This window comes from Rhipicephalus microplus, chromosome 8 (assembly GCF_043290135.1).
Source record: "Rhipicephalus microplus isolate Deutch F79 chromosome 8, USDA_Rmic, whole genome shotgun sequence".
Classification (NCBI taxonomy): domain Eukaryota; kingdom Metazoa; phylum Arthropoda; class Arachnida; order Ixodida; family Ixodidae; genus Rhipicephalus; species Rhipicephalus microplus.
In genome coordinates this window covers 3579949-3594058 of record NC_134707.1, presented here as the reverse complement: position 1 = coordinate 3594058, position 14110 = coordinate 3579949, and the positions used below count along the sequence as shown (strand labels likewise).

The 14110-nt window shown below is 45.1% G+C and overlaps 1 protein-coding gene across 3 annotated transcripts in view; it reads left to right on the top strand.

The window, feature by feature from the left end:
• The window catches only part of LOC119163953 (transmembrane protein 62-like), a 46834-nt gene that overhangs the window by 23160 nt on the left and 9564 nt on the right, over positions 1-14110 (top strand). The window contains exons 14-15 of one of the 3 annotated variants that reach the window (XM_075870784.1): positions 865-957; positions 13517-13978. In XM_075870784.1, the coding sequence (XP_075726899.1) occupies positions 865-957; positions 13517-13681 (258 nt within the window). In that variant the 3' untranslated portion in view covers positions 13682-13978. Of the gene's footprint in view, positions 1-864; positions 1300-13516; positions 13979-14110 lie in introns of those variants that run through there. The other 2 variants (XM_075870785.1, XM_037416042.2) reach the window with 2 other exon arrangements.

Sequence of the window (14110 nt, the reverse complement as noted above, 5' to 3'; positions counted from 1 at the left end):
CCGTGCACTTTATGGGATATATATATATATATATCTGTGCACTTAAACCTGCGAGTATTAGTGAGCACAGCCAGCAGCCATGACGGCGAGTGGGAGCACTCTTGCATGTTGGCATCAGGTAGTATGTGATCTTAATACGAGCTGGAAGCTGACCAATAATCTCTCGTATGCTGCATCAAGTTTGCCAAAATGAGACCTTTATTACGGATGAGTGAAAGAGGTGTAACTAAGGGTTTGCTATTCTTTCTTTGACACAATATTAATCAGAACTAGCAGACAGTGATGCCGAGGACAAGTACGCTTGAGCAATGTTACACTTCATGCCTTAAAACTACTAGTGTCGCGAATTCGTGTCATACCGAAAAACTTTGAGCTATCGAGTCACGGCATGCGTGCCACCTTTAATGCCAGCTGTCAAGTACTCACAGGAAATGTTGCTTTCAGCATGAAAATCCAGTGCTGTCTCGTGTAATGTATTTTATGCTAGATTCAATTGTTTTGTAGCTGATGGAGAGCGCGGAGGACGTGCAAGAGGTCTCACTTCGTTCTTTCTCGCGTGGCTGACTGAAGTTCCATCTTCAATAATTTTGTTTATTTGGTGTGTACGTACTCAAGCCATGGCGCACGACATGTTGCGTAGTTCTGAAGTGCGTTATTCATTGCAAGGTCCTCGCTTCTGTGGCATGTGTTGAATTTGCAACATACATAAAAGTATGCATAAAAGGTGCATTTTTGGATAAATTAACTGTGGGATCATTTAAAGGTTGCTATTTAAAGCTGCCAAATGGAAACACTTTTTATTTTTTTGGGCAGTTTCATAATTTAGGCATTAAAGGATTAAACCTCAATGGATCGTGCTTGCAGATTGCGATGTGCTATCTGCCGCTGGTGTGCTGCCTGGGCTGCACGTTGTGGCGGCGACGCCAGGCACTGCGCGCCGGCACTGCAAATCCAGCGGTGAGTGCTTTGCCCCTGGCAGCCGTGCTGGCCCTCCAGTGCCTCTGGGCAGCCCTATTTGTCCTCGCCTATGGCTACCTGGCACTGATCTTCGGCTTCCTACTCGTCGGCGCGCCGGTCGTCTCTGTTGTCAGCTGGCAGCGGGCGCGTACGCTACCCTACCACAGGCTCGAGAAGTTCGAGCGGTTTGTGGGCGGTGGCGCGGCCAACGATGGCACGGCCACAAGCAAAGCCGGTTCCAGCTGACTGGCACTCACTTCCATTCCTTTTTCGTCGTAGCATTACTTTTCCAATTTTACCGGTTGCTAAATCCTCTTCATAAATATGACGTTGTGATCTCTAGTCATTTCTTATTAGATTAGACTGTGCAACCCAGCAGGCTTGAGCCTTTGACAAAGCCTCTAGTTAACCCTTTCTTTATCGTAGAAAATAAGTATAGTTGCACCAAATTTATCAGAAATGTAATATGCTGGTGACAATTTTTCTAGTGCAAGAATTTGATCAGCCCGTAATGCAGAGCAAGGCTTCTGCAGAAGTGTTATTACTGCAAATCACAGATTAATGTCCCTTTTTGCAGTTCCTAAGTAATAACAGGCATAGGGGAATCTCAATAATTTGTCATTTCTTTTTTTATAATACAGCAAAACCTCGGTGATACGATCACGGCTTCCACGAATTTCATGGTGGTACAAATTTTTCTGTGGTCTCGGCCAAGACCCATTGACCTGCGTTGTAACGTAGTACAGTTGTTGCAAGCCAATTTCACTGCATGGTGCCTGATATGAATGTGCACTACTGCAGAGGTACGAACAGGTGCTGCCCGCACTGTCACGGATTTTTTTTTTTAACTGCATGGCTGGTCCTAGAATAGCTGTATTTATTTATTTGAATAGCAAAAAACTTCCTGCACGTGCAAGCAGTGAAGACTGCTTGGGGGATTTTCTTATAATATTTGTTGTCAATACTAAACAACCTTAACCTATAAGAAAAAATGTAGCATTATGTCCTCTGGCATCACTCGATCTCCAATTTTTAATATAACATGACAGTTCACTTAAAAAGGCTTAAAATTGAGCTTTATAACGAATAAATTTGAATAAAAAAAACGAAAACACACAAGAGAGAGGCATATTATTTTTCTTGACTAAGCAGGTTGAATAGTCATGTTCTTAGTCAAGGCTTGTGTGAATATTCGAGCACCTTGAATATTCAAATGAATATTACAGTACTTGAACTCACTTCATTCCGATCTTAAATTATTTGAAACTTTAAACAGTGGCATAGGCAAGGGATGGCACACTGAGCCCATGTCCCCTCTCTACCTCTGAAAATTTTTTTTCACCTTGGCATACCGAATGAAATATGGCCATTTGTGCAGCCCCCCCCCCCCTTCCCCCCGAAAAAATTTCTGCCTTCTTCCCTGATTTTGAAGTACTTGAAATGAAGTGTGTATTAGTCAGCATCCAGTCAGTCTGTCAAAGAAATTTATTTAGTCCTGAGAAGAGGAGAGTGCCCCCTTCAGGCGGCACCGTCTGCGGGCCGCACCCACGATGGTGCCGCAAGGTTCGAGCCCTAACACTATGTAAAGGTGGTTTCGCTGCAGTGGAGGGATGCTGTACCATAAATACACCTGCAAGAAAAATTCACTTGCTGTGAAGCCCCACTTCGAGGCTAAATGAGCGTATTACCCTGACATCGATTCATCATTTTTTAACTTTAGAAGCTTGTTATACTGGCTTATATACACGTGCGCATGACAGGCCCAAACTCTGAGAGCATGCGAGCGGCATTGTTTCGTTGACCAGCGTTATTTTGTGGTCTACTGCCTGTGTCTGCGGTATATAGTCTGCGGGATGATTTGGAAACGCTGGCTTAAACGCTGTAGTATAGATGAGTGCGCGAACGCATAAGTTTATTACTTTGGCTTCCACTGCTGTTGTCTGCTCAATGTGCTGACCGCAGGGACACAAACGCATGGGAAATGCCGGCACATTAGCCCCACATCTCGTTGCAACTTACGGGGTAAAAATGGAAAAAGGACGGGCACATTCTCTTATTGAGTCTCAATATTTATTTCAAGTTTTATTAATCTCTTCAAACAAAAATTACACAAACTATGCATGTCATGTTAAATAATTTTCGCCATGTCATGTGCCACTGTTGGCAACGTCAGAGCGTTGTTGTCTACGTAGAGGACCAATGTCACTGCACTGCTGTGTACATAGGGAAATTCATATGTGCACATCGTGCCCTCATTCTCTAGGCGCATGCCCACGAAAGAAAAGGGCAGCAGCGTTCATTTTAAAATTTTACCCATTTCTGCAATGCGTAGCGTTGCGAATTTCGGCAGACATGATCGTGAACGCCATGTCTACACATTGCGCTTGTCCGCTCAAAATTATCAAACCTGGTGAGTGGCCCTTCTTGTGAGCATTTTGTTTCACAAATTGATGGCGTCTGCCTCTAGTGACATCACCAGTTCTACCGATCAATGTGGCAATGAATTGAATTGCCTAAAATGCCTAGTGAGGAGCAAAGGATTGCTTTTTAAATTTATTTTCGTGGTTATTCCACTGCACCTGGCACTGCCACATTTGGCATAGATGACAGGGATGACATTCTGGACTCGATGCACCTGTTTACATAAATTGCATTCTAAAAAATTGGGTATAGGTAAGTAAGAACAGTAAAAGTACAGCCTTGCTCAAATACTTGGTTTTTGTGCACCTCGGCTAAGCCTTCAGCATGCTGTTTTGTTGTGGTGGTGTTAACAACCATCATGATGATGGCTTTCTTTTTGCTAATGCCATCATATACTGAAATATTTGCTGCAAGTTATCACAAAAATTACACATTATACATAGCTAACAGTGTGGCACAAGAATGTGTATGTGCACATATACGGTCCGTCACATTTAGAACAACAATGTAACAGTAAGAAGCTGCTGTCTTGCAGCTTTTCTAGGTTTTCTGCGAGGAAATAACTTCCTTACTAGAACACCTCTGCACTGCATCATCAGTTAGTATTACTGTGAAATCTGGCTGCTGGATTCTCATGTCTGATGGCAGTGACATGCTAAACTATTTGAAGAGAAAGAACACAACAAATTAAAGGCTCTGTTTTGCATTTTTGTTCCACATATAAGAGTCGCTGGTTACAACAGTACCAATTTCGTGACAGTTGGATGTCATGAATAGGTTCAACTGTTTGTGAAATGTATTTGAAATTGTAGCTCTGCTTCCGGAACTGGTGTTATGCGTACTTCTGCCAATAGAATTGTGAATTCAAGGCTGCCTTTTATGGGAGAGTCTAAAAGCTTGAGAAGGCACCTTTGTGCATTAAGCACTATTTAATTTGTATTTCAGATAATTTAGGTAACATTGGCCCACTTTGGAGTTGAATTCACGGAATTAAGGTTGCTCTGCTGATAATCTTAAATGTGATAGCTGTTCTGTAAAATGGCAATATGGCATAATTACCTTAAATGGCAATGCCAAGAAAGCCTAACCTAGCATGCTGTAGGAACTTAACTTTCAGCCAACAAGTTCACATACCTTTCTTAAACTACTTTGCCTTCATGATGTTCTAGACAATAACAAATGTAAATTGATAGAGTGACTAGAACACTTGTCAAGTCACTGGCGTTAGTGTTTGAGCCGTTAAAATGTCTATTTTTTTAGAAACTACTTTCATTTTGTTAGAAAGCTGAGCAGTTTCGAGAAGGTGTCTGTCCTGCCTCACTTTGTGCTTTGAAATGTTTCCGTATTAAAACTGTTCAGTTTATTGAATTGGACTACTTGATCTAGTATTTAGTGATCCCAAATATTTGCTCAGCATTTAGGCTAATGCTGCCAAGAGACCTCACGAGCGTCTCCAGAATTCTGTGATGAGAACTGCACGTCACTGCGATGTCCTAGTATATACACATATATTTTTAAGTTTACCGCACTCAACTGTACAGCATAAGTGATTTTGTGCTGCTTTGGATTGGAACCATTATATGCTTTTCCGTGCGGTTCACGTTTAATTACTCTGTGTAGCTGGCTTGCGTAAACCACTTAAAATATAAGTGCTAAATTATTCTTGACTGACAACACAGCACTTTTTCAGAACACTTATTCTGAATTCTTTTATCGTAATGCATTTTTTACAAGGAAAGCATAGCTTTAAGGTTTTGAATTATACCCTTTTTACTGGTACACTGACTGGTACAGCACCGGTACACTGAAGCCCATTTGCCAGTCATTTTAATTGGTATGCTGGTTATGCAGCAATCAGTTTCCGGTCAGGCTAGAGTATCCTAACTCTCCCTGTGAGCACCATTAGCCTTAAACATAAGGAAATAGGGTAATACTTTTTAATGATGCAGGAAAAGACAAGGGACAAAGGGGAGCGCTTATTTAAACACCAAACTGTTTCATTAAACGCGAACAAATGAACTACTCACTTGTTGTGTCAGTGGCCACAGAAGCTAGTATCATTAATCTGCGCAAGTCTTTGGGAAGTGCTTGTGAACTGTTTTTGGGCTTTGAATAAACAGTAAACTACCACTTGAAGGATTTACCACTAATGTTACTGGAATCCACATTTATAAGAACAGAATTCATTTTTTATACAGATAGAACTATGTAAGTGGGTGGTCTAGTGCCATTTTCGAGCTGTGGTATATCGCAGGAAACATGCATTACATTAGTCCTTTAACATAACACAATTCAACAGCGTCTAATGTTTTGTCTCTGTATTTTTGTTATATCACTCATTTTTGATTAATTGCATGTTTGCATCCTTTGTTGCTACCCAGCTTTTGTGTCAATTTTGTGAAAGCACTCTTATTTGCATGCTTTTCAAACTTTGTTTCACCATAAGTAAATTATGTTTATTTACGGCCTGTTTAATATATTGATATAATTGGTGTATACAAGTGCCTGATTTTGTACATTACAAATTTTTAAAAAACTAACATTCTTTGCTGGCCAGGTACGTAAACACACACTTTGGGAAATTTAAGTGTACCAGTATTTACCAACCAGGCCTCATTACTGTTTCTATCAGTGTTGCACTTTTTATTTTATTCTTTTCACTGCTTTCGTCCTTGTCAAATATTGCTGATGGTTACATGCAATATGTACTCGTGTGTTGATCACTCTTTTATAACCTGTGATTGAATTGCCTATTTTTCTTAGATTTTATATGTGTCTGAGTCGCACCTCTAACCTTGGGAAATAAAAAGTTATTTTCTCGTAGCTAACTAATTCTAGTAGTGCTCGGCATTGTTGATATGTGAGCTAGTTTGCATGGTTCTGTCCTCATTGGTGTACTCACATCAGCTTTCCTGAATGTCTGTGTAAAATGTCTTGAAAATTCTGTGCAGGAATCTTCTTGTAAAACACAGCAATTATTGATGCCTAAACTCTGTCTTTCACGGTGTTTTCACTCAAAAAGAAACTTCGACTGCAACATGAGTCAGTGTGGTAGCCCCAGCCTTGATAAAACTGGTTCTCTCATTAACTTGTGTTAGTATTATTTTTACTGGTGTGAAGTCTATGCAACTGCCTATAACAACTTTTCATTGTGCGTTGAGCTTGTACTTTTGGTCTCTGTATTATTATTGTGCACAGGCCTGCGAGCTGTACTCTCAGACAACTTTCTGTAACATTCTATATAACAATACAGGCGCACAGTTTCTTGGAAATCACTGGATTATTTGTAGTATCCATTTGTCAAAGCTAATGTGCAGAACAGAAAAGAACAATGTCTAATTTAGCATTGAACTGTGTATCGTGCCAGTTTATGGTTGAAGGGGCCATGGCACCCAATTTTCGATCATAATCTGTTATGTGGATTAATCCTAGAATATTCGAAAACAAGCTAATTAGATTTCAGCGCATTTAGTTGAGCACTTAAGAGAGAACTCTGGCGCATTTTCAACCATACTAAGGTAATGCTGCTTTCAAATAGTATTGACAGTCCTAAAAAAGCTAGGGTGGTTCATTTTGCCCAGGCACTCGTCAAACATTTTAATCAAGCAATAAACGGCAAGTCAAAACATAAATCGAAACAGGGAGCTGCTTCGTCACCCATGGTGGGTATGGGATAACGTCACGAGAATCTGTTGCCAATGATATCACGAGATTCGTTTCACCCCGACACGGCTAGCCGGGGTGTAAACATAGTGCATGGTGGATGGGAAAACTTTATTTCGTCAGAAAGCAACTGAGGGTGATTCCGTGTTAGATGGCCATCAACCCAAGGTTGGCGGCGACCTGTGTGGCCCACTCCACGACTTTTAACTGGACGACTGGGTCTGAGCTGGTCAACACGGCCTCCCAGTGCTCAAGAGAGGGATCACGCATAATATCTACCGACGGCGGCACTATGTTACATTCCCAAAGCATGTGATCATATGTTGCCACAGCCTGACACCATTTGCATTGCGGCTTAATCTCCTCCGGGTACATTTTGTTCAACATGTAAGGGTTGGGAAAAGATCGCGTCTGCAGTTTTCTCCAGACGCATTCCTGCGCCTTAGTCAACCGCTTGTGCGGGGGCGGATAAAACCTCCGCTCTAGTTTATAATGATTCGTTATGTCATGAAAGGACACCAGCCTATCTCTCGTGAACCTCCCCGGAACTGGCGGCTCACCTACCCGGCTGATGAAACCTCGAGCATTCAGGTGAGCCGCCTCGTTTCCAGGGTTACCAGAGTGTGCTAATACCGAGACAATTTCTATTTCTCTCATTTCTCGTCCCGTGGCCCCATGCATAAATCGTGCGGCGGTCGCCAATATTCTGCCCCTCGCCAGATTTCGGATGGCTCTCTTTGAATCACTGAAAATCAAATCTGACTGCGAATTAGTTATAGCTAGCGCTATTGCCGCTTCCTCTGCAGTTTCCGAGGAGCGGATTTTGACCTATCCAGAGGCGACCAAGCGCCCCCGCCTGTCCACCACCACAATCACAAAAGCGTCTTTGTCCTTATATTCCGCAACATCTGTATAGACTGCCGCTTTGTACTCGCCGTACTCAACGTGTAAAGCTCTGGCTCTTGCCTGCCTGTGCTGTGTATGGTGAATCGGATGCATATTTTTGGGCAAAGGTTTTATGTACAGGGCCTTATGTAACTCTCGCCGCACCTGAATTTTGGTGTCCCCAGTGGGAGCCTCTGCTCCAATGCCAATCCTTTCCAATATAATCCTGCCCGCTTTGGTTGTCGAAAGCCTAGCGTGCTGCATCACCAGATGCACCTCCCATAATTCATCCAGGGTGTTGTGTACCCCTAGTTTTAACAGCCTTTCTGTAGGCGCGTTGTTAGGCAACCCAAGTGCTGCCTTGTAAGCTTGCCGAATCATAGCCTCGGCCTTACCTTTTTCTGCGGCATCCAACTTCATATAAGGTGTCGCGTAAGTAATCCTGCTGAGCACAAACGCCTGTACCAGCTTACAGAGTTCTTTTTCTTTAACCCCGCTCTTACGGTTAGCGATTCTTCTGATTATCCTGACAGTAGCATTGACCGTGGTCTTAAGTTTTTCAAGGGCCACCCTATTCTTCCTGTTAGTTTGCAGATATAGGCCAAGAATTCTAATCGTTTGAGCTTCAGCTACCGGCCTACCCCCTGCCTTTACCTCTAACGGCGGTGGCAGAATATAGTGTCTTGCATGTAGCCCTCTGGGTTTGTCCCGAACCACAAAGAGCTCGAACTTTGGCTGAGAACATGCAAGTCCCGCCTCCCCTGCCAACTCTTCGACAATATTAGCTGCCTGTTTGCAGTGTTTCTTCCAGATGCGCGTCACTACCCCTGGTTACCCATAGAGTAATATCATCTGCATAAAATGTGTGTTTGAGTCCCGGTATCTCCTCCAGCCTCGGCGGTATTTTAATTAAGGCGATGTTAAACAGGAACGGTGACAAAACTGAACCCTGCGGCGTCCCTTTGCCTCCCAACGCAAATGAGTCCGATTTGATATCTCCTATTGAAATTTCTGTGGTTCAGCCCTCCAAGAATGATCTGATGTAGCGAAATGTCCTGACCCCTAGGCCAATTTCCGATAGGTTATTCAATATTGCCTCATGCGAAACATTGTCGAAAGCTTTATTCAGGTCAAGCCCCAATACAGCTTTGGTGCCCGTGCCATGCCCGGGATCGACTACATCATGTTTTAACTGTATCATGACATCCTGTGTGGACAAATTGGCCCTGAAACCTATCATAGTTGGGGGAAAGATGGCCTTGTCCTCTGCATAATTCTGAAGCCTGTTGAGAACCACGTGCTCCATCAATTTGCCCACGCATGATGTCAGCGATATGGGGCGCAGGTTTTCCAAGCAGAGTTTTTTGCCTGGCTTCGGAATAAATATAATCCTAGCATGCTTCCATTGCGCTGGGATCTCCCCGGCCTCCCAATACTCATTTATCAAGTCAGTGATCGCCCCGACCGATTTGAAATCTAGGTTTCTCAGCATTTTATTAGTAACTCCATCCGGACCTGCGGCAGACGTAGTACGTAGCTGCCCCATGGCAAACTCCACCTCCGCAATTGTGAACTCTTCATCTAGGTCTGAGTTTTCCACCCCCGAGTAGTGTGGTAAGCAACCGTCTACTCCATCAGTTATGTACCGATTCCGGAGTTCCTGTATAAACTGTCCAATTGTGCCTTCATATTGATGCATTAACCGAGTCATTTGCCCTCGTTGCGCCGATTTTGTTGCTGCCGGATCCAAAAGATGCCTTAACAGCTGCCATGTCTTTTTGCATCCAAACTGTCCATTCATGCGATCACAAATCTGGCCCCACTGCTTGGCTTGCAACTCAATTGTATAATTTTCGATTTTACGTTCTAACTTGGCAGTCCTTCTGCGAAGGACGCCATTATGTTTTTGCTTCTTCCACCTTCTCAAGAGACTAGCGTGCGCTTCCCACATGTGCAATAGTCTCGAGTCAGCGGTAAACTCCTCCTGCTCGACTGGCACTTCTACCGTGGTATTATTTACATCCTCCTTGAGCGCCTGTACTCATGCATCCACGTCATTAATTTTTCCATTTACAGTGTCTGCTCTGTTTTTCCTAAATCTGTCCCAATCTGTAATTCTACGCCCCCTCACTTTGTCTTTATGCTTCGCAGCGCTAAACGTCATGGAAAGGATATAGTGATCACTTTCTAGGGCTTGTCCCGTGTTAATCCACTTTGCATTACTGATGCCTCTAAAAAACGTAAGGTCTGGGGAGGTATCCATGCTTATGCTGTTGCCTATCCTCGTATGATCTTGTGGATTGTTTAACAGCGTCCATCGCAGATCCCGGGCAACTTGCCAAAGCCGATTGCCCTTTGGGCTGGCTCGAATATAACCCCACTCCGGGTGAGGCGCATTGAAATCTCCTACCACTATAAGCGGAGCGCGAGCTGCTAACCGTTGAGTTTGAATCAGAAGTTGTGGCAAGCCCAATCCTTTATCTTTTGGAGAACTATACACATTAAGTAAAAACAGACTCTTCTCATACTTTCGTTTAGGCAAAATCTCAAGCAAGACATAGTCTTCCCTGCTGCTATTTACGGAATGCTGAATGGCAGTGATGTTGCGATGGACTAGCACGGCTGTGAAGACGCGTGATACGCCCCTTGAATCAATTCCTGGCGCTGTAAATGCCTTAAATCCAGGTAATTTTACGGAACCACTAGCCTCCTGTAAGGCTATTATGTCTGGTTTACTGTCCAAATTTTGTACGTACAACTGCAGGTTACCCCGCTTTTGACGAAAGCCCCTGCAGTTCCACTGCCAAACCTCAATTTGCTGGCGAGGCACCATGATGAGGCACCAGGTTGACTAATGGCACTTGACCACCCACGGGAGGCAGTCTTGCCTCCAATAGAGTATGAAGCTGCTGAAACATGCCCATGACCTGGGTTTGGGAATCCCTAAATTCAGTGGAGAGCATGCCGAGACGCTCCTCTATTGTGTCTAATCTGGCTTCGATCTTTTCGACTCGAGCCTCCAACCTATCCTGTCTTTTCCCTTGTTTGCCTACTTTATCCGCAAGTATTGTTACATCCAACTTAAGACTAATGACCTTAAAAACAGGCTGTGGCATGTCTACTGGTGACGTTTCGGCTAATCGTTTTGCGTTAGCTACCTCATCCCCCGGCAGTGGTCTCTTCACTGTCCCCCGATTCTCCACTTCCATAGCTGCACTCTCCTGTACGCGAGCAGACGCCTCTTGCATCGCTTTCTGTAGGCCTTGCACTGCTGGTGCCTGTGTCCCCTGCCGTTGGTCATTTCTAAGTGCGCGTTCCATCTCTGCAATTCTGTTTTCCATTCTTTTAATCAAGTCTCCCTGTCGCTGAACCAGCGCTGCTAACTCCCTCTCTCGAGCGGTTTCGTTCTGGGAGGCCGTGCTTGACAAGCTCACCTTTTTGTTGGTGTCGCGTGCGCAGCTGTTGGTACTGGATGCTCGTCCACCATCTTGGCCGGCCCCGCGCCCTGGCAATGGCGGGAAGGAACTCGACCGGTCCCTGCTTTTGCTTCTGCCTTCTTTACCCCTCGGTGACCACTCCGTAGCCCTCAAGGACCGCTTATCGTTGCCAGCTTCGCTCTCTCTTTCAATGATCTGCTGCCGGCCTGTCGGTGGCTTGCGAGCCAGGCGAAACTTGCAGTTCCGGCTCCCTGTGTGATGCGCACCATGGCACACGATGCAGTCCGGCGTGCAGGTAGGTGGCTCTCCTTCTGGCGGGGCAGGATGGTCCTTCCCGCAACGGTGACATAGGTTGCTCTTCGGACGATAGCAAACGTCCGCTCGATGTCCAACTCGTCTGCAGTTGTAGCAGGTCTCGACTAAATTTCTGTACGGGATCACAGCGTACAGACAGTTCAAGTAAGTAATCTGCCGGGGTATGCGTTTTCCCCCGAACGTAATCTGAATCGCCTTTGACTTTCCCAGAGGTCTCGCGTCCAGAATGTCTATGCCTTCATTCTTCTTCAGGAATCCCGCCCGAACTTCTTCCACTGGGCATCCATCATAAGCATTGTAAATCGCTCCCCGCACGGAGTTCTCCAATGGCGCCACGAACGCCGAAACCGGCCGGTCACGATCACCCAGCTTGAGCGTCTTCACAGTCGCATATGCCCCACTGCGATTTATGCACGGTGTGCTCACCGTCAACGTGTTGTTTGTGCCATTAACCCGCACAATGTCTTCTTTCACGGCAATCGCACTCATTAGACGCGCTGCTGATCTCAGTGCACATCCGAGTTCTCTCGCTGTCACAACACTCAAGTCCCAGTTCTGGGGCCTGTACACAATCTTGAAATCCGTGACTGGCAACTTGAAAAACGGTCCGCGTTTCTTCCATACCGGCGCTTTCCCCCGCTTGACTTGCTGCGCTCCGTGCGTCTTGCGCCCGTCGCTGCCGGCCTGCGTCGCGCAAGGCCGGCGAGACGCAGGTATTGTCATCATGCTGAGTCTTCTTAAATCGGTCCTGTGCCTTCAGCACTGGAGCCCACTCTCCCGCTTCAAAATCTTCAGGTGTTATAGTCTCCCCTTCGACGTAGTATTCCATCTTCAGCCCAACAAGGCCCACGGTCACCGGGCGCAAGTCAGACGCCGGGCGACGCAGCCCAGGCCAGGCTTGGCCTAGGAGATAGGCCTAGCCTTGTCGCCGCGGGGTTGATAGGAAAATCTCGGAAACTTCAAAAACGGGGACAAACTTGCCTAAACGAGTGGTGTCCGTAGGTACAGGGCAACCTCCTTCAGACGGGCCCACTGACAGCAAGTCCAGAAAAAAGCGCGTCCGCCGATAGTCGGTCACCTGGCCGGAGCTCATGCGAAACACGTTCGCACAGCGTCTCCTAGCGAAACGCCTAAACATAGTGCAAAAAGCAAGTTGATGATGTCATCCGACACGGAATCAAGCGGTGCAAGCTCATCTGAACTTACCAGTGACAAGTTCAACAATGATTGCAGCTGCTCTCTGAGCGCGTGAAGCATCTGACATGCCCTGAATCGATTTTCTCATTGCTCAGTATTGTAAGTCCCGACGTTAACGATGACTGACACGCTAAATGCAGCTGACAAAACTGAACTGCATTGCATTGTCGTCGCCTCGTAGAAGAAAGTGCACGCTGCATCTGTCTGCTGGTAAAGGCAGGGTGTTTAAAAAAGAGTAGTCTCTTACGTCACATACACAGGGTGGCCCGCATTTACAAGTGTGAATCCAGAATCGGCTATCAATATTAAAATTTGTTTTCTAAAACTAAGTGACTTACGGTTGTATAATTTGGCACGTATCACAACGGTACCGACGAGAACACATGTTCAAAGTTTTGTTGAAATCGGTGAATATTGAAAAGATGCCAGAGTTCCCCTTTAGTTTATATAGAGCACTTTTATAAACACGCAAGCAGCCTGAGAGTCTGACAACACTGGCGCACTTGCAAGCCGTGATGTAACAAGCCGCTTGCTTTGTGTGTCTGTATTCCGGCTAACAATTTTGTTTGTGGTCAGCTGCATGTACAATGGAGCTAATACATCTTTTTTCAGCTTGGAATTGAAAATTTTACCATTTTCAGCAACTGAAACTTGGGCAGAAGACGATGGCTTCACTCCATATCATGTGGCATCGCACATGCCATGGCAAAGTGGCAGTCACCGGCGGTGGGCGGAGACTTAGCCAGCGACTTCAAGGGCTTATTTTAATTCAATGTTATTTTACAGTCCATTTTTCGTATATTTAAAGGATGCTCTACCTCTGTTTTTCGCTGAAGTCCACAATTAGGTAGGTCACTGTGTCATGGCCCCTTTAAGCATTGCAGGGAGATGTTTGTGTTCCACAACTTAAAGCTGAGAATGCAGCAGTGTGCACTTTACTGCTGCAGCTTTCCCTCAAATGCCCCAGAAGGTTGATTATGAGTGCAGCCATGTTGCAGCTTACGTCTGCATCCATCTGTGATGCTAGTCACCAGCAAGGTAGTAGTGTAGTATACAGTATTGGGTGACGTCTCACTTCTCTAATAAATGTTCTTGGTTGTGTACGTGCATGGTTATTGTTTTACTAACCATCACTCTCGGCTCGCACACTTGCAAGCCATGGGAGCGATAGTATGAGCAAACTTTCAAGAAGCGTCAAGTCCTGGAAGTTTATAAGTATTTGTACCCCGACAGTG